At 41.2% G+C, this 20790-nt stretch overlaps 1 protein-coding gene across 1 annotated transcript in view; it reads right to left on the reverse strand.

Annotated features, from left to right (window-relative positions):
* The window catches only part of LOC147025015 (excitatory amino acid transporter 5-like), a 76589-nt gene that overhangs the window by 30692 nt on the left and 25107 nt on the right, over nucleotides 1-20790 (reverse strand). The window contains exons 2-5 of the mRNA XM_085887059.1: nucleotides 17251-17330; nucleotides 14662-14877; nucleotides 13862-13904; nucleotides 13535-13748 (exon numbers count right to left, since the gene is read on the reverse strand). Coding sequence (XP_085743185.1) covers nucleotides 13535-13748; nucleotides 13862-13904; nucleotides 14662-14877; nucleotides 17251-17330 — 553 coding nt within the window. The remainder of the gene's footprint in view (nucleotides 1-13534; nucleotides 13749-13861; nucleotides 13905-14661; nucleotides 14878-17250; nucleotides 17331-20790) is intronic.

Below are 20790 nucleotides of genomic sequence, written 5' to 3' on the forward strand. Positions count from 1 at the left end.
CCGGATCTCAACCAATGGTACTCCATCTCTTCTGGATCTGATTTTGACAAACTTCCCTGACAATATCTGCTGCTCTTCCTCCGCTCCGGTTCTTTTGCCCACGTCCTTGTCAAAGCGCACATCTCTCTGGCTGTTATCAGAGAACCACCTCACTGCTGTCGAGTCTGGCATTTCACTCAAGCCAACTGGTCGGGCCTCCAAGCAGCCCTCAAACTTATAGACTGGTCTCCTATCGCTACTTTCTCCAACATCAACTCATCCTGGAAATTCTTTCAAAGAAACTTGCTCTCTCTCATGCACAGATTTATCCCCTCTCATCTTCAGTTGTCCTACCCTTCCTCCTGCCCTTGGTTCGCTGAAGCTTGTGGTGAGGCAGTTGTCCTGAAACAACTTGCCTTTGTCTCATGGAAAGCAAACCCAACTGAGGGCAATCTCAGTTCCTTCCATAAAGCTCGGAATAAGTGTGTATCTACCCTCAGGAGAGCCAGAAAACAGCATGTTTCTCATCTCAAGTCTGAACTCTCAAACCTCTCTCCCTCCTCAAAATCCTGGTGGCATCTAATTAAATCTGTTTCTGGTGTATGTTCCTCCTCCATCCCCTCCCTTACCTCAAAAGTCCGCACTGCTTATACCACACGTGAAAAAGCTGAATGCCTAAACTTGGTGTTTGCAGCTCAATCTTGTGTCCAAAACCCATCATGTTCTCTACCCACCTTACCCAGTCGCACCCAACTGTCCCTGGTCTTTGTGTCCTTTTTTCCTGACAAGGTGGAGAGCTTGCTGTCAAACCTCGACTCAGATTCTGCAACCGGTCCAGACGGCATCAACCCAGGTGTCCTCAAAGCCTGCTCTTCGGCTCTTGCTCACCCTCTCTCTGGTCTATTCACCCTCTCATTTGCTCAAGGTCATCTGCCATCTGCTTGGAAATCAGCAAACATCACTGCCCTGCACAAAAAAGGTGCAAAAACAGATCCCTGCAACTACAGACCAATCAGCCTTCTCCCAATCCTCAGCAAGGTTATGGAATCCATCATCGCTTCAGACATCAAATCCTTCCTCTTCTCCAATGGCTTGATTTCTGATTATCAATTTGGTTTCAGACCAGGTCACTCTACCCTGGATATGCTGCTTCTGCTCTCCCAACAATGGATGGAAGTCCTCAATGCCAGACAGGAAATCTGAGCGATATCCCTGGACATATCATGTGCTTTTGACACAGTCTGGCACCCTGCCCTACTCACCAAACTCTCTTCCTATGGTATCCAAGGCCATCTCCACTCATGGCTCGCAGACTTCCTCTCCTGTCTCAGTCACCATGTGGCCCTAAATGGAGTTCTTTCATCCCCTCTTCCTGTCCAGGCTGGAGTTCCTCAAGGTAGCGTTCTGGGCCCTGTTCTTTTCCTGGTTTTCATCAATGATGTCTCCGACTCTCTGGAAAATCCTCTATCTCTTTGCTGATGACTCCACCCTCTGCCGTACCATCGGTCATCCCTCAGACCGGCAAGCAGCAGCTTCTTCGCTCACTGCAGATCTGATAAAATCACAAACTGGTCCAACACGTGGAACATGTCTTTCAATCCGGACAAATCTCACACTCTCACTATGTCTCTTCGAAAGGACCATTTAGAAAACCCCCACATCCACTTTCTCAACAATCCTCTGGAAGAAGTCCTTTCTTTCAAGCTTCTGGGTCTCACTATCTGCCATGACCTTTCCTGGGAAAGCCACATTTCAACCCTCGCCTCCAAAGCCAGTCGCCGACTGGGAATCCTCCGTCGTACAAAGTCCTTCCTCAGCCCACCTGAGCCCCTGACCACTTACAAAGCTTTTGTCCGCAGCCTGATGGAGTACTGCTCTCCCCTCTGGGCTGGTGCTCCTGCCTCCCACCTTTCTCGGCTTCACACTGTAGAAACCAAGGCATTTCGGATCATTGGCATCTCGTGCAATAAGGCTGAGTCTTTGGGCCTCTCACTCATTCATCGCAGGTTGGTCGGTGGTCTTTCTGTTTTCTACCGTCTCCTCTCCAGCCTCCCCCCCCCCCTGCTCTGTCTCTCTCTCTCTCTCTCTCTCTCTCTCTCTCTCTCTCTCTCTCTCTCTCTCTCTCTCTCTCTCTCTCTCTCTCTCTCTCTCTCTCTCTCTCTCTCTCTCTCTCTCTCTCTCTCTCTCTCTCTCTCTGCGATTTGTCCCCACCACATTTCCGCATGGCGCTCAAGGTTCGCCAACAACCCCCCTTCTGGTAAAACTACCAAAATCACGAATCACTGCTCACCTTCACTCTTTCATTCCTCTTTTTTTTCCCGCCTTTGGAATAAACTCCCTCACTTTATTCAGTCCCATTCTTCCCTCCAGGCCTTCAAAACAGCTGTTCACCACCACCTCTTATCATCCCCCATCCAAATCCTCCATCTTTTCTACCCCCGATAATCCAACCAAGTCCACCTCCTTCAAATTCCCTGCTTTCCTTCCTGAAAGTCCCTTTAATGTCCATCTTCTATTCCCCATTGTTCCCCATCCCATCCCTCTCCCTCCACAGATCTCCTAATGTCTCTCTTCCCCACTGTTTTGTCCTTCACACTCCCTCCCCTCTTGTCTCATGTCCCCCATGATGTGCGTTCTGTGTTAGCTCTCACACGAGCCTCGACAAGGTATAAAAAAAACATTTTAAGAATTTCATAATTACTATTTCATACTAGTAATTAATTGTGTATATGCTTGAGGTTACCAAATGTAAATATTGCCTGAAAGGTTCTAGTTCTTTTCCCCAAAAAATAAACAAATGTTCCTGACCAACCAATCTTCAAAAGCATATGTAATAAAACAGATCAATTTTTTAAACTTTGATTTATATACTTCACAGTGCTAATTATTTTGATGGAGTAATGTGCAATGCACTCTATTTAAATTTGTATTCATCAACTGAAATCTTCATAAATACAAAAACAGTCAACAAGGGGATGTTTTATTAATGTAGTTTTTTTTGGAAACATACCAAAGGATTTGTTTTCTGTGACTGACATAATTAAGTTAAAGAGCATTGCTCTAACTTGCAACACTCAAGAGAAGAGTACCAGACTCAGTGGTGTAATGATTATAGCATCTGCTCTGAGACTGGGAAGTCTGTGATTCAAACCTGAAGGCCCTGTCACACACACCTTGACGATTTAGCCAGCGTATGCCGACGTATGAAAAATTTGTCGAAAACGCTGGCACACGTCCAATACGTTAGGGGTAAGTTTTGTATACGGTAAGAGCACGCTGGCATACATCATAATACGCCGAGCTCGTTGACAAATTTTAACATGCTTGAAATTTTTCGACGTATGCCAGCATATGACTCACACGTTCCGCATATGCTGGCCATAAGTTGTAGGCACGTTGCGCGATCGTTGACACACGTCGACACACGTTACTTGTAAGTTACTCATAAGTCGAAACACGTTGAGGTCATGTTTAGCGTCAGTGTTCGAGACCCTGGTTTTTTTTTTCCCCGGCATGACGGTGATGTTGACACTTCGGTTTCTGGTGCGGTTATGATTTAAATCGTTGAGCGGCAGCCTATTAATTATGTTATATTATAACCGCACTAGAAATCGAAGTGTCAACATCACCGTCATGCTGGGGAAAAAAAAAAAACAGGGAGTCGAACACTGACGCTAAACATTACCTTAACGTGTTTCGACTTATGAGTAACTTAGAAGTAACGTGTGTCAACGATCGCGGAACATGCCTTCAACTTATGGCCAGCGTATGCGAACGTGTGTCATATGTTGGCATACGTCGAAAAAATTTCAACATGCTGAAAATTTGTCGACGTACTCGGCGTACTATGACGTATGCCAGCGTGCTTCAGCGTGCTCTTAACTTGTACAAAACTTACCCATAACGTATTCGACGTGTGCCAGCGTATTCGGCAAATTTTTCATACGTCGGCATACACTGGCTACAACGTCAAGGTGTGACAGCGGCTTGACACTTCGATGTCGAGTGCGGCTATGATTTGAATCGTCGAGCCGCAGCCTTTTAATAGGCTACACCACGTGATCGTCGGCGATACGCTGCCGCGCGCTATGCATAAGTTGGACTATCGTTGGGCATAGGTTGTGAATGCCGACAACACGCTCAGCATTCGTTGATATAAGTTATCTATATGTTATCGAAACGTTCTGTGTACGTTACTAATACGTTATGCATACGTCCAACTCATTATGAATATGTCCAAAGCTGGAAAAAAAACCCATCAATAGTTCAGCGTACGCCATTGTTTTACATGCATTTTGATACCTTGCCATATGCTGGCTAAAACGTCAAGGTGTGACAGGGCCTTTAGCTGAGTTGTATAAAAGATTTTAAGCATGGTACATACTGCTTCCTTGCTTGACAAATCAAATTTTAAAAACGACAATAAATTACCAACCATTCATTTGATAACAAGAATGACTGCACTGTGATTACAACCTGGAACACAAATTTTTTTTCAACTCCTCTGTCCACTCAACTCTCTGTCATCCTTGCTGTTGAAGGTATGATACAATTCATCTTTCAGGGTCTCCATGGTTTGGTTCAATATCAATTACGAGTCTGACAGACAGCTGTGTCTGATTTCAAGCAATGAAAAATGTCAAGATTAGTACTGATAAGATGAGATATCATCTTGGCCGCTGCCTATGATCATCTGTGTGAAAATGGTTTTGTTAGCAGATTAACACACATGAAGATTATCACACATGAGAAGAAAACAACAGACCAGAAAAGGGATCCTTAATCCATTAAGCAACAAATTTCCAAAGGGGCTGTTTCACAGTCAGGGTTATCTAGTACAAATAACAAGATGGGGCCATGCCACTATGTTTTGTGTTGGTATAATGGTGTTGTCTAATACATAACTACACAGATAGATATGTGTCCCACCTACACATGTGATGTCTTTGTCACACTGAGCTTATTATTCTATGGAGAGGCAATAATCAGATAAATTTTGACCAATTGCATGTTTCAATTCACTATATCCCCAATTTGTCCAGTCAATTTTATTTAGTTATATTATAATATGCATTCTTTAACACTGAACATATTTTGCATTGAAAGGTCTAATTTGCTCCACAGAAGAAATAAAATTCAGTGTCATTAATTTGCATTATGGGAAATATGTTTTCCTGATCACATCTTTTGTCCGTCAAAAATGTCCGTAACACATCATTAATTCTATGGGGAAGGAATGCAGATTTTTGGAACTATTCAGCTATTCTGAAGTAACACATCCTATTATTGCATGACACTAAAGACAGAAAAGTTTGGGCTTGAGGTGTGTTTACCACAGAGTCATATGTGTGCTGGAAATGCCTGTCCGTCAAAAAGTGTCCTCTCCGGAACAGCTAAATATATATCTGCCAACATTTTTTTTTGTTATTCCTGCTGGAATCTTGCACATTAAGTTATGCAAGTTAGTTGTTTATTACATTCATTTCATGCAATTTATATATTGCAACTATTTGTACCCAGTGTGTAGATATATATATATATATATATATATATATATATATATATATATATATATATATATATATATATATATATATATATATATATATATATATATACTGTATATTCATCAAAAATGTCCTCTCCGGAAGCCAAAATCACAAAAGTCAATTTTCAAGGAAAGAAGTATGAAATAGCTCATAAAACCGTAAAATTATGTGCATGAGAAAGATAATGATGCAAACATTGCTGATTTATCATTTTGAATTATTGTATTCTCCAGTTAATTTTAAATAAATTTATTAAATTCATAATATTATACAAGCAGAATGATTTTGAGTCACAAATCCATAGTCCCCCCGTACAAAAAAATTATATTAATTTTGACAGTTAATGTCTTGTAATGATTCAAATGGAAAATATGAGAAAATAAAATGGATTTTTAAAAACATGACATCCAATCTTCTCCTCGTTCATAACACATTGACTCTTTGACTTGTAGCTCTGAAATTTTACACATATTATCTCTGGTATAAAAGGTAATTTGTAGGCATTAAATGCTTTAGAAACATAAATGATAATTTTTGTCTGTTTGTGGAACATGGTGGTTACCCGGATTGTGAAACAGCCCAAAGACAGGTGCAAATTATGGATAATACACAGGAAAACGAAACAGAAACAAACACAGCCCCAATGATTGCAAAGAAGAAAAAAAGGAGAACTTCAAAAAGAAATATCAGCAGATATACTCTGACAAATGGGAGAATGACAAAAGAGCAGGAATATTATTTTAAAAAGAGCTTGACAGGATAGGGATCGATAAGGAAGGCTCTTTGGAATGACTAAGAAGGTCAAATTAGTTGGTATGGAGAACAAGTCATTATAAATGCCCAAGACCAAGGACACTACACTCATGCCTTGAAGAAAATGGCAGGATTGAGCCAATTGGACAAATGCAGGTTTTTTGAGGTAGAAACAGAAAGTACCAGTCACCTCCTTTCGGGATGTAAAAAAACTCATGTCGGAACAGCTGTACACAGAAAGACTTGACAGCATCTGTAGAGTAATCCAGTGGCACATCTGTAAACATTTCAACATCGTGGTCCCAAAACAATCATGGAAACACAAACCAGATTCGATCCTTGAAAATGAACAATTGATGCTCACATGTGACAAGATGATCCCGTCAAGTGTGGACATTGCAAACAAAGCATTGCTTCTGGACATGGTGCTCAAACACAAAACGGAAAAGTCAGCATTGTTGATTGAGGTCTCGGTTCCCAATGACTTCAGACTAAATGCGACAGAAATTAGGAAAATGACCAAATACTAGGATCTGAAAAATGAGGTCAAGAGGATGTGAAAATTGAAGAAAGCTGAAATTGTACCAGTGATAATTGGAGCTCCAGCAATGATAAAGAAAACCCTTACTGAGTACTTTAAAATCATTCCAAGAAATATCACGATAAATGAGCTACAAGTGGAGGCTGTCAGAAGTTCAGTGAAGATTCTGAAAAGAGCCCTTGGAATGAGGCTATGAGAATGAAACTTCAACAGTTTGGTTCATGAATCATCATCGTTTACCAAAAAAATATGAAGTGGAAATTTTGAGTTCTGGGAGCTCCCACCTCCTGAAACCCACAAATGGAGGTAACCAACAGGGGAAGATGGCTGGTCTGTCTGACCTGGCATGAATTAAATTGTATGTGAGTGAAACACTACCGAGAAATGTGGTTCTTCGGATGTTCATAATAATTGCATAACAACGAAAGGAACAATCACAAAGGACAATAACCCAAAAGGAATAATACAAATCAGATGATGAGAAGGACACGTCATCAGATAGTGATGAAAGTAAAATTGGCAGGATAATGAGAGTGGTGTGTGTAAAAGACAAGTACGATCCATTCCAATGAACAACATCCCCACCTCATTCCAGGCACGTCATCCCAGTTCTTTCACCACTCTCATTCATATCACTTGAAGGAATGAGACTAGAAAAGTAAAAATAAATACAATACATTACCACACACTACAATTTTTCCCAATTCCTTTTACGTCATTTTTATTATGTAAGACTAGACGACCCATGAACCCGTTGGGTTCCCGTTGTGACAGTTGATGAAAAAAAAATCATAGCTCCAGCGAACTATACCGCTGAGGTTGTTTGCATTGATCAAATTCTCCCGAAGAGTACTTGACTGAATTGGGAATTGAATTTTTTAATAATTTTTTTGTTGCCCGATTTGAATGAAACTTGATACTGCACAATGCAGGCGAATGCCGAGTGAGGTGGCCCTAAAATTTTTGCGCTATCCTGTACCGTTTTGGCTGTATTTCGGGAACATACATATATACATACATACGGATATATATATATATATATATATATATATATATATATATATATATATATATATATATATATATATATATATATATATATATATATATATATATATATATATATATATATATATATATATATACACACACACACACACACACAAGATGAGAGTTTTAATAATATATAAGATGTGAATGCAAAAACTGTGATTCTATTATAGAGGTAAACAAAATAGTCATTGGTTAATATCGTTACGTAACGCCCACTGGAAACACCATCCCAACCCCCCTACAACGCTCTGTAACATTTGGACATCCACCCTCCACCACACCCCCTGCCCCTCTCCCCCTCCCACTAGTGTTACGTAATTTTTGAACGGCCCCAATGCGCACACGAATTACAGGCGGACATGGTGACCTTTCGTTCACGCTCTAAGTTTACTCTACATCTATTTTCTGTTGAACAAATAAATTGGGGAAAACATTCAAAAATAACGCAAAACTGAGCAGATGACTTTCACCATGTGGTGTTGCAGTTTTATTCGTGAGTGAACCACATTTTACTCAATTGCGGAAGAGATAACAAAAGACGCACACGGACGGCATCGTAAGTAACAAAACTGATGGAAATCGGATGATGTTTAACAAAATTACCACAGGAACAGCTTTAGGGAGGTGTGCAGGCCTACCCTGTGTGCTTAGAGGATTGATTAAATCTTACTAATGGATTTTATTCGACATATAATTAGATTATTTGGGGGTCCCTCGTCATAACACTCGACCCAAACAAAGCCAATGGAAATCTGACGCAACAAACCCGGGCTTCTGTCAACTTCCTGACCTGGATCTCAACCAATAGTACTCCATCTCTTCTGGATTTGGTGTTGACCAATTTCCCTGCAAATATCTGCCGTTCTTCCTCTGCTCCAGTCGGTTCATCTGACCATATGCTTGTCAAAGTCGACATCTTTCTGGCTGTATTAGAGAACCCCCTCAGTGCCGTCGAGTCTGGAATTTCACTCAGGCTGACTGGCAGGGTCTTCAAGCAGCCATCAAACTTACAGACTGGTCTCCCATTTCAACTTTCTCCAACATCAACTCATCCTGGGAATTATTTCAAAGAAATTTGCTCTCTCATGCACAGATTTATCCCATCTCATCTTCAGTTGTCAAACCCTTCCTCCTGCCCATGGTACACCGAACCCTGTGGTGAGGCAGTTGTCCTGAAATAACTTGCCTTCACCTCATGGAAAGAAAATCCAACTAAAGGAAATCTCGCTTCATTCCACAAAGCTCAGAACAAGTGTGTGTCTACCCTCATCAGAGCCAGGAAACAACATCTTTCTCATCTCAAGTCTGAACTCAAACCTGTCTCCCTCTTTCAAATGCTGGTGGCATCTGGTTATGTTTGTTTCTGGTGTATCTTCCCACTCCATCCCCTCCCTTATGTTGAATGGTTGCACAGCTGACACTGCATGCGAAAAGGCTGAATGCCTAAACTCTGTATATGCTTCTAAATATTGTGTCCCAAACCCATTGCTTTTTGAACCCACGTTATCCAGTCGCACCCAGCTGTTCTTGAACTCTGTGTCCTTCTCTCCTGTCAAGGTGGAGATTTTGCAGTCAAACCTCGACTCAGATTCTGCAACCGGTCCAGATGGCATCAGCCCACGTGTCCTAAAATCCTATTCTGCTGCTCTTGCTCACCCTTTCTCTGGTCTATTCACCCTTTCATTTGCTCAAAGCCATCTGCCATCTGCCATCTGCTTGGAAATCAGCAAGCATTACCGCTCTACATAAAAATGTGCAAAAACAGATCCCTGCAACTACAGACCAATCAGCCTACTCCCAATCATCAGCAAGGTCATGGAATCCCTCATCGCTGTTCATAAGAAATCCTTCCTTTTCTCCAAAGCTTCATTTCAGATCATCAATTTGGTTTCAGACCAGGTCACTCCACCTTGGACATGCTGCTTCTACTCACCAAACTATAGATGGAGGCCCTCAATGCCAGACATGAGTTCAGCGCCGTCTCTCTGGACATATCTCGGGCTTTTGATATGGTCTGGTATCCTGCCTTGCTCTCCAAACTATCTGCATATGGCATCCAAGACCAACTCTACACATGGCTAACTGACTTTCTCGACTCTCGTAGCCAACGTTTGGCACTCAACAGAATCCTTTTGTCTCCTCTCCCTGTCAAGACTGGAGTGCCCCAAGGCAGTGTTCTTCCCCCAGTCATATTCCTGATCTTCATCAATGATTTCTCTGACTCTGTGGAAAATTTTCTTTATCTCCTTGCTGATGACTCCACCCTCTTCTCTAAGTCGCATACACCTAAGTCGCATTATCAGCTGTGATATTTTTTGGGCAAACCACATTTCAAAGTTGGCCTCCAAATCCAGCCGACGACTGGGCATCCTCTGTCGTACAAAGTCCTTCCTTGGCACACCTGAACTCCTTTCCACCGACAAGGCCTTCATGCACAGCTTGATGGAGAACTGCTCTCCCCTGTGGACTGGCTCCCCTGTCTCACATCTAGCTTAGTTTGATGCTGTGGAAACCAAGGCCCACAAGATCATTGGAATTTCCCGTGCTGAAGCTGAGTCTATGGGCTTATCATTACGCCATCTCAGACAGGGTCGGTGGTCTCTTTGTCTTCTTTTTCCTCATTTCTGGTTATGCACCCTCTGCTTTTTCGGTGCTTTCTCCCCCCCCCCTTAGGTTTCTCCAGGGCTCACATGGTCCACCACCCACCCCCTTCTGGTAAAACTTCCTAAATCCAGGATCACTGCTCACCTTTGCTCATTTGTTACTCCTTTTTTTTCCCCACCAGTGGAATCAACTTCCACATTCTGTTTAATCGCACTCTTCCCTCCAGGTGTTCAAGACAGTTGCTCATGGTTAACAATATAGCTATCTCTTCTGCAAATCACTGGAAAGATGTTGTTGATTTTAGCCTTGTTGTAGTTTCATTTCAATTCTCTTGTTGATTGGTGTCGAAATCATGATATGAAACTGAACCCAGTGAAATGTAAATCCATGCACGTTTCATTCTGTCATAATGCACCACCTCCCATTCAACTGGAGATCGATGATGTCCCATTTTAAGTTGTCTCCTCTTTTAAATTCCTCGGTATTATTCAAAATAACCTCAAGTGGGGTCAACAAGTGCAATGCTAGCAATGCTTTGCAACGACTTTACCTGATCTCTATAATCTTGGGCAAATTGAAGAAAAATGGAGTCAAAGCTGAAGTTCTAGTTTCTATCTACTAAATGTATATATTTCCCAATGCTTGAATTTGGAGCACCTTCATGGCCTCGTTGTATTATTGTAATCCAAGCCTAATTTATCAAACACATGCAGAACAGAGTGCTACATATAATTGCTTTTCTGAACATCTTCCCCAACAATGAACTTTGGAACACTCTCAATGTTGACTCACTTTCTGATCGGCATAATTTAATTACTGTTCGTTTTGCTAAATACTTGCTCACCTCTGAGTGGCACCACTTCCATTTTCCTCAAACTCGTCTGATCATGTCTGGTTGCAGTCTAAGACATTTTCAACAGCTACACATGCCCCAGATAATAACTCAAATATGTAAACAATCCCCCATTCCGTTTATAATTGATTTGCTGAATGCTAATCATGAGAATCCTACCTTTTAATTTAGATTTTGGATCATCTCTGTTTTTATAATTGTCATCATTAATATTAAGCCTGGTGTTGGCTCATCGGTTAAGGTGGCTGGCTTAAGATCTTAGGGTCTTGAGTTTGAGCCCCTGGAGTGCTGTTAAATAACACCAGCTGGATTGACTCAGCCTATCATGCTTCTGAGATCAGCAAAATGAGTACCAGCTTACTGGTAACGGGGCACTGCATCAGCAGTACAGCCACACTCTGAGCAATGATGCAACCACCAGCCACAGGCTGCATATTAAATAATAACATAATGAAGTTTGTTATTTTACTATTATTATTAATTCATTTTGTTTGTTTTCTATTTTGATATAAACAGAATATTTTTTGTCCTGAATACTTGATTGGTACATTCTCAAATAAAACCGAAATTTAAGTTTAACTCTTTGTTGTTAGCAGACATCATTGATACAGAACATTCAAATTAGGTAGGTTACCAAGCTGAGAAAGGACAGGCCCCCCGAACAAACGGACGCCAACGTTGTCAGATGGAATGAAAACCTGTCATTCTTGTTACAAAAACAGCTAAAATTGATGAAAAAGCGGCCGAAATTGAAACCAACACAGTGATTACGGTCGCAATAGCAAATATAACCGAAACCAACACGTTTATTCTACACGCAAGAACGGTCGCGACGGACACAAGAACGGTCAATCCCGAAATAGAACGGTGGGGAACGGAAGCAACATCGGTTATTTCCGTCGCGAAACGGCGGAGACCGAAGCGAAAGCGATTCATTCCGGTTACCATAACGTGGAAAACATGGCGGCTTGAAAAGTTCTTGAAGTTATGGTAAGTTAACTTTAACGTAGTCTGCCTTGAATATATCATGTCTGTTAATGAAAACCCGTTTGTGGTACGGGATATTATACAAGCAGCGATAAATGTGCCCTCTTGAGTTAATGTGTGGCTGACATTTCGTGAAATTTGTGCCCCCCGTGCTGCAGCGATCAGTGACGATTGATCGTTTATATTTGCAAGAGGTAAAATTTGATAGTAATAATAAATTGCAAATTCCAATAAAATAACAAAGTTAATATGAAGTAAAAAGATCCCATACACGATCCCCTATGTTGAACTGCGGATACACAACTAGCGATCCTACACTCGGGGGCTCAAAATACAGGCAAACCAAACATTATCATCACAACAAAATTCGGTTTAATAAATTGTTAAAACTACATCAGGTACTACCCACTATATATTATCGATATTACATTTATTTTCGAGGCACAAGCACTAAAAATTTACATACCGTAACAGGTCGTTCTACTGCATCCGCCATCTTGTTCACACTACAGTAACCGGAATGAACCGCTTTTGTTTTGCTCTCGGATGGTTCGTGACGGAAATAACCGATGTTGCTTCCGTTCCCCACCAATCTATTTCGGCATTGTCCGTTCTTGTTTCCGTCACGACCGTTCTTGTGTGTAGAATAAACGTGTTGGTTTCGGTTATATCTGCTATTGCGACCGTAATTACTGTGTTGGTTTCAATTTCCGCCGCTTTTTCATCAATTTTAGCTGTTTTTGTAACAAGAATGATGGGTTTTCATTCCGTCTGACAACGTTGGTGTCCGTTTGTTAGGGGGGGCCTGAAGAAAATGGAATGAAATATTATTCAAAGAAACTTCACAATACAACTACTCTCAGATTTTGGGTGAAGGAAGTCTTTGAATGCACACATGATGGTTGGGCAGGTGCAAATGGCTCCAATTGTTTAATTCTCAAAATTGCACAACCACACCTGACCAGGAGCAGAACCTGTACAGCCACCAAACATTTGACAGCTGTATTCTTCCCTTCAGTCAAATTCAATTCTGCCAGGTAACAAGCCCATGAACACCCAACCAAATCGAGATATCCTCTCAGGTGAAGGTCGCAGGGTGTGTCTGGTTGTTTTTATGTTTGTTTTTCATTATCAGACCTGTTGGTTTCTCTTGATATGCTGTGTGCAGTATACAAAATGAGCCGAGGCATGAATAGGGTTAAATTATGTACTTACCCATTGTGCTGGAGAAAATTACTATGCCCAAAACGTTGGTCCCTTTGCTGGAGCCAGGCTCAGCTTTATATGTGATGCCTGCCATAAGGGTTGTGGATTCCTGCTCTTTGGCAATGGATTTGACATCTGAAACCCCAGTAACATTTCCTTCCATTTGTGCACCTTCCAATCCAAGTTGTTTCAACTTCCTCACTGGCAAAATCTGTGTTTTGTACTGTTGGAAGTAGTGTGTTTACAGAGAAAAAGGGTGAGTCAATGCAATCTCAAAAGCCATAAGGTACAACATTGCTGGTGTCTCAATAATTAATGCTAGAAAAAGAAACTTGCCTGTTGAAATGTGGCTTCAATCAAATTCGATGGAAACATGTTCCTGCAGGAAAAAAAAATGCATAAGGAAGTTTTATTAGATTGGCAAAACCACTGAAAGCAAAATGGGATGATGGTACAATGCTTGCTCCAGAATTTTCTGATTCCGTTTTCAATTTCTGCCACAGTGGGACATATTAATGAACATAATGCTGGTGTTGTACAGGTAAGGGATTTAATTGAGAAACAGAGATGTTCATTGAGCTATCCTGCATGCTGGCATGCACTTGTGGATGTTAAAAATCCAATATGCCTTTTAGTTGTTGCCATGATAAATTCAGCTCCGAGTTAATTTGTTTGCAAATGCCGTTAAAATATCGTTTGTTATTGACTTGGTGCATAATACATATGGCAAAAAATCTCCCATGTGGTTTTCATCCAATCCTCCACTCTCTCCCCCAACCCAGGCCCAATTATGTCAATGCCTACTTCCAATTACACATCACTGCCACTTGACCTGGCCCATTGTGTTTATGCACAAATAATATGTGGATAAGGGGAGGGGGTAACAATTTTTTCACTTTTTAAATTCTTAACAGTAATATGTAAATGTTCCTCTAATAGTTGCTATGAATGTCTTATCAATAGTTAGTGTATTAATGTCACAGTGATGCAATGTCAGGTGAAAGCAGATATATTTTTGGTGAAAACACCAAATAATGTACTATTAATATTTGAGATCTGAAAGTGGGTTAACAAATTATGCATTAAATTGCCTTTGCACTGTTTCCAAGGCATGATTAGCTTGGAGATATAGCTACCGTATGAGATCCAGCAGAGCGTGTGCAGAGCTGGGCAGGGGTTGGACTCCAGCTGGCCTTCCTGCTTTTTGAGCAGCACCCCCTGGATGCACTGCAGTCGCTATGGCTATGCCCACTGCCACAGCAACCAGTGTGGTCAATAGGTAGTAGGCCACAGTGATCACTCCCAACCGTCCTGAGGCTTTACGGTCTAAGGTAGCCAGTCCTGACACCAGGCTGTACAAAGAATGTTGAAAAGAGAATTTTTTTTACAAACCTCATTAATTCTTCATCCTACAATTAATTAGCAATTGGTCACTGGCTTTGACACCAATACAAATTTTTATTATCAACCGTAGGCATCAAAAAGCGACATATCAAACAAAACGTTTCAAATGGAGCACTTCGCTGCCATTAGAGCATTTAAATTGCATCAGATGTGGCAATAAATGCGAATTGTTGCTCCCAGCTTGCTGGATCGATGACGGAAGATGCCACTTGCAATTTTGCCACCTTCATCCCTACCCCGTTTAGAATCACGTGTGGGCTTGGGCAACTTGTTAGTCAAATTTAATATTGATTTAAAGAAATCGAACCAGAGACCTTTATGGATTTGCTTGTAAGTTTTTGGTTTTTATCTTTGTACTTTTATTGCATTTTTGTTTTGGAAATCTTTGGCTGTTTCAAGATTCTTGAAGATATACTTCAAATTACGCAAGTTTTCCTCATCACATTATAATTCCATAATGTCAAAAAATTGCAGTATATTTATGTGTTTAAAATGTTTTTACTTTCATTCAAGTGAGAAATCTACATATGGTTAAACGCCACCGACTTTCTGCAGAAAGACCGACCTACACTCGCATAAAAACAACCAAATAAGACGTGGTTGCAGATTATTTATTAGAAAGACAATTGTCTGTGCAATTTAAGGTCAACAATCCATCCATTGGGACCATACTCTGTGCAGAGCGTTGGTGCTGCCAAAGCAGTCTCCTTGGCTATTGGGTACAATCCTGGACGGGTCGCCACTCCGACACAGTATACCAGCATGCTGGCACTCATTTTGCCTACCTCGGAAGGATGACAGGCCGAGTTAACCCCACCTAGTATTAATTCAACAGAGTGGGATTTGAACTCGAGAACCTCAAATCCCAAGCCCACCACCCTAACCATTAAGCCAACACCAGGCATAACGTCAACAATGGACTCATTTTTATTTTCTAATCCTGGTTAACCTTGCTCACACATTTGCTGGGGGATGTATATCATATATTATATTATATATATATATATATATATATATATATATATATATATATATATATATATATATATAATAAAGCAGGAGTGTCTGTCCGTCTAAACATGAACTACTCCCTCAGTTTTGAGGTGAGCCCCACCAAACCTTCTGTGGAACCTTTTGGGGTCCCAGCCGGTGTCCTAAGGTGGGTGGGAGGTTTCATAAATACCTCAATACAATTATGATTTTGAGTTTCGATCCGTACGAAGCTACTCCAACATCAGAACGGCGTTTCTCTTCATTTACCTCACGAGTGTTTGTAATATTGTATTTTGTTATATTAATGGTGTCGTTTTAATTTGTGATTTGAACGATGCTGTTTGGAATGAAAATATAGAGAGATTGAGTTTAAAGCAGAATGAGGAAATTATGTGAGGATGTCCACCGGTGATGTTCGTGGATTCGGCATGATATCATACAAATACTTAGTTTACTTCATGAGTGTTTGTAATGTAGTATTGCCTTTTGTTATATTAATGTTATGGTATTAATTTATGATTGGAATGATGCTGTTTGAATGAAATATAGAGAGGTTGAATTTAAAGCATAATTATTAAATTATGAGGGGTTCCACCCATGACATTCACAGATTGGGCATTTAGAGGTTCACCATTTTTAGCCCGTCCTTCAAGAACTGGCTGTCCAGTGGCTGCCGAGCCCCCCCCCCCCCCCCGTGCATAGCATGGGTAGCTCACTGGTATATATATATATATGATGAACACCTAACTGTGATTGTTGAGAATGCCAGATTGAATCACATTACAGATATTGCAGCATGATTTAAAACCAACAATTGCCATCTGGCACATGGACACGCTATCCACCACACCAAATACAACCAGGAAGCATCACCATTATCTTTGGCTTTCGTGAATTCTATGAAGATGATTAATGAAGTTCTCTGTCCTGGACAAATGCCATGACAATACTGTCATGATGACATCATGGCTGCAGCCCCAGAAGGGTCTCTTGCATTCCAAAGATGCCAAGATCAAATGCTGTCACCAAGCAGATGAAAAGTAAAGCTACTGATTAGTTTCACCCTTTCTGAGCCCATCAGGGTAATTCTTTGCTTTTCGATTTTTTTATCATCTCTGTTTTTATTATTGTCATCATTAATATAAAGGCTGGTGTTGGATCAACAGTTAAGGTTGCTGGCTTAAGATCTTAGGCCAAATTCCAAATTCCTGTCCGAACCTACAGAGCGGTTGTATCAGCGGCACAGCCATGCCCTCAGCCAGTGATGCTACCCCGCAGCCTTGTGTATTATACAAAAGAAAGAAGAGGACCTCATAAATTGCACACACCTGGAAATGATCAGAGGTAGAATGAGCATCGTCAGAAGTCTCATGAGCAGTTCTCCAGGAAATAATAAATAGTTAATCTCCTGTGAATCACATCACACACAATGTTAGACATTATGAATGTAAAGAAATACTGAATTCTCAAAAATCAATGGTGGTCTCGAAAATGCAAGCTTTGTGTAACATTTGAAGAAACCAATTATTTGCAACTGCATTTTTGATTTGGATTATTTACGAATTTTGTCCACTGCTTGCCCTCCTACTGAGACATGATTGTTTCGCTGATGCAATTTTCCTGCGCACAAGGGCAGGAATTTGCATTGTTCAGGGTATCGGCACACAATGGACTACTGTTTTTGAAAGGTACCATGAGTTGTTTCACTTTCACCAGCAAATGTGAGCAGGTGGAACACACACCTCTAAATATGTACTTCTGAAGGCATATTCATTGATGCAGCACCAGAATGACAGTTTTTTTTTTTTACTTAGGTCAATAATTAATCCACACGACTGATTATAAAGGCAGGTGCTCTATCCCTGAGCAGTCCTGACAGCCCAAGGAACTAAGTTGATGATCATGACTTTCAGAAACTCATCTAATACCAATTGTTGAATTCATTGTTTCCCTTTGCTAAATTCTGCTGTTTCATTCCTGACCATTCCACCTCATTATCCATCATTATTCTATTTTGCATGCTGTTGTTTGCTTATTTGCAGTTCACATTCAATTGCCGTCGGAAATAATGAGCCACATTTCACCCTTTGTAAATAATATATTATGAGGTATTATTTTGTTATAAATGTGTTCCGATATACTCATCCTTCCACTCGCTCACATGCATGGATTTCCCCACACCCACACTGCAACGTGGCACCTCCCACGTGGCTTTGATGCCGCAGCATGTCTGCTCCCCATGTGGCTTCGGCGCTGTAGCACATCTGCTCCCTGCATGCAGAAGCACATGGTTCGCGAGACTGCTGCATAATCTCCTCCACAGCACCACGCACCACCACGAGCCCGGGTGCGAGTTCGAGTTTAGATCGCGTGCCCGAAAAACCCGTGGACTGCACACACGTAACTAAGCATGCACACCTGCACACACCCCACGGAGAGTCATTTGTACCACGTCCATGTGTGCTGTCTACGTACCTCTTCGTTTTCAGCAACTGCCGACTATTAATATATTGCAAGTATTAGCATATTTATGTTAATATTTTCTCATGAAAGCAGATCACACAAAACGGTAAAAAGAAAACTGCGTACATAATTGCAGAAAAAAACACCACTGTGGACTGTATTGCCATGGTTTGCAAAAGCAGGTTATATAACACAGTGTTGCGCTCATGAAGTTACACTTTCTGCACATTCCTTCATTGTTTCTTCACTCAATATTATTGTACGAACAGTAGAAAAATTTACGCATAATCCTTTCCTTCTGTAAATACACTTATTTATAAAAAATCGCTGATTTGTTTAAATTTTCAGATTTCACTGAAGAGTTCCACACTTATTTAGTCTACGAGATCCAACTCTCAAATCAGATTTTGATTATACTAGTGCGTGCCCGTACGTGCGTGGCCGTACGTGCAAAAAAAAAAAGCTTTCAAACCGCGTGCCAGAAGCAACAACCACCCAGGCCGTTCCTTCGCTCTCGAGTGCCTGTATGTGCGTGGCCGTACGTGCAAAAAAAAAAAGCTTTCAAACCGCGTGCCAGAAACAACAACCACACAGGCCGTTCCTTCACTCTCACATGCTCATACGTGCGTGGCCGTACGTGCAAAAAAAAAAAAGAATTTCAAACCGCGTGCCAGAAGCAACAACCACCCAGGCCGTTCCTTCGCTCTCGAGTGCCTGTATGTGCATGGCTATACATGCGTGGCCGTACGTGCAAAAAAAAGCTTTCAAACCGCGTGCCAGAAACAACAACCACACAGGCCGTTCCTTCGCTCTCGCATGCCCATACATGCGTGGCCGTATGTGCAAAAAAAAACAAAAAACCTTTCAAACCGCGTGCCGGAAACAACAACCACATAGGCCGTTCCTTCGCTCTCGTGTGCCCGTACGTGCGTGGCCGTATGTGTGTGGCCGTACATGCAAAAAAATAAAAGAAATAAAACTTTCAAACAGCCACACAGGCCGTTCCTTCGTTCTCGTAAACAATGACTGGATTGGGGCATTGTGTTAATCTCGAAATGCACATTAGAAATCGAGAAATTATTAGAATACAGAAAGTCATCACTATCCGGATTTCCTTACGTTGTAACCCGTAATGGGGAATGCGCTGGGTGCAAAACGCCAAGCAACGTGTCCTGTCATTGGTAACTGAGGATCTCTTCCCCTACGGCCATGCCTATGCAGCAACATGTCACACATCCATCCATGGATGGAGTATTGGAGGAGACACACACACTCTTAACAGATCTCCTGATGTCCCTGTTCCCTACTGTTGTTGTGCTTCCCTCTCGTGCCCCCCTTTTGGCTCCTGCATCGTTCGTTATATTTTTTGTGCATTAGTTCTAAGACGATCATCGACAAAGTCTACAAAACAAAAAAAAATTCACCCATCCAAAACCATGATCTTTTCTACCCCCGTTAACCCAAACCCACCTCCTTCAAATTCCCTGTTTTTCCTTCCTGAAAGTCCCTGTCGTGTCCATCTTGTTTACCCCATGCACCCTATCCGATCCCTTTCTCTTCCACAGATCTCCTGATGTCCCCGTTCCCGACTGTTGTGCTTCCCTTTCGTCTCCTGCTCCCTTCGTTATATGTTATGGGTATTAGCTCTTATACGAGCCTCGATCTAACATACAAAAACTGACACACTGACATTTATTAGTCCATACAGATAACCTCTTCGAGTATTCTCTCACCTCTATCGGAGCCAGTTTCAAAGCCTCTTTTATTTCCCAATTTTTATTATGAATGTTAAACGAATTAACGTTTGCTAATGTTTGCTCATGGCCATGCCTTCATCATTACTCAGAAAACTTTCATTTCTCCCTTATAAAATATTCAGTTCCAATGTTCACTGTTGAAAGCAATGTTATTAAACTGGAGGAATTTTTTCTGTCTCACAGACCATTCCCCACTTGCTTTTGCTCATCTGTGTTCAGTCAAGCTTGTCTCCTGTTTTAAAAGTCATATATTTTCCTTAATTGCACTCTCTTACTTAACCTTTTCTTTTTTTTATTCTTCCTTTTTGTTTGGTTTTTCATTTATGTCTCCAACTCGACCCAAATATACTCCGAGGCATTTTTAATAGGGTGGCCGTCTCTGTTAACATTCATACATTTGTGACCACATCTACAAACTAGAAGGGCACTCGGTAGAGCGCATACCTCCACCACGAAATTCCTGATCCAAGAGAACATATCGGGCCCATTTCATTTTTGAAATATCATGCTAAAAGCACGATATCTCTCAATGGTGAAGAATCACTTTAAAAAATTAAATAATTCTCGCGTCCAGATCCGGATTCGGATCTCCACCAAAATCGAATAAATTCGTCCTTGCGACACACACAACCTGTCTACCAAGTTTTG

The sequence above is a fragment of the Eptatretus burgeri genome, chromosome 6 (genome assembly GCF_056783735.1).
Source record: "Eptatretus burgeri isolate ZD-2024b chromosome 6, Ebu_testis_v1, whole genome shotgun sequence".
NCBI classification, from domain to species: Eukaryota; Metazoa; Chordata; class Myxini; order Myxiniformes; family Myxinidae; genus Eptatretus; species Eptatretus burgeri.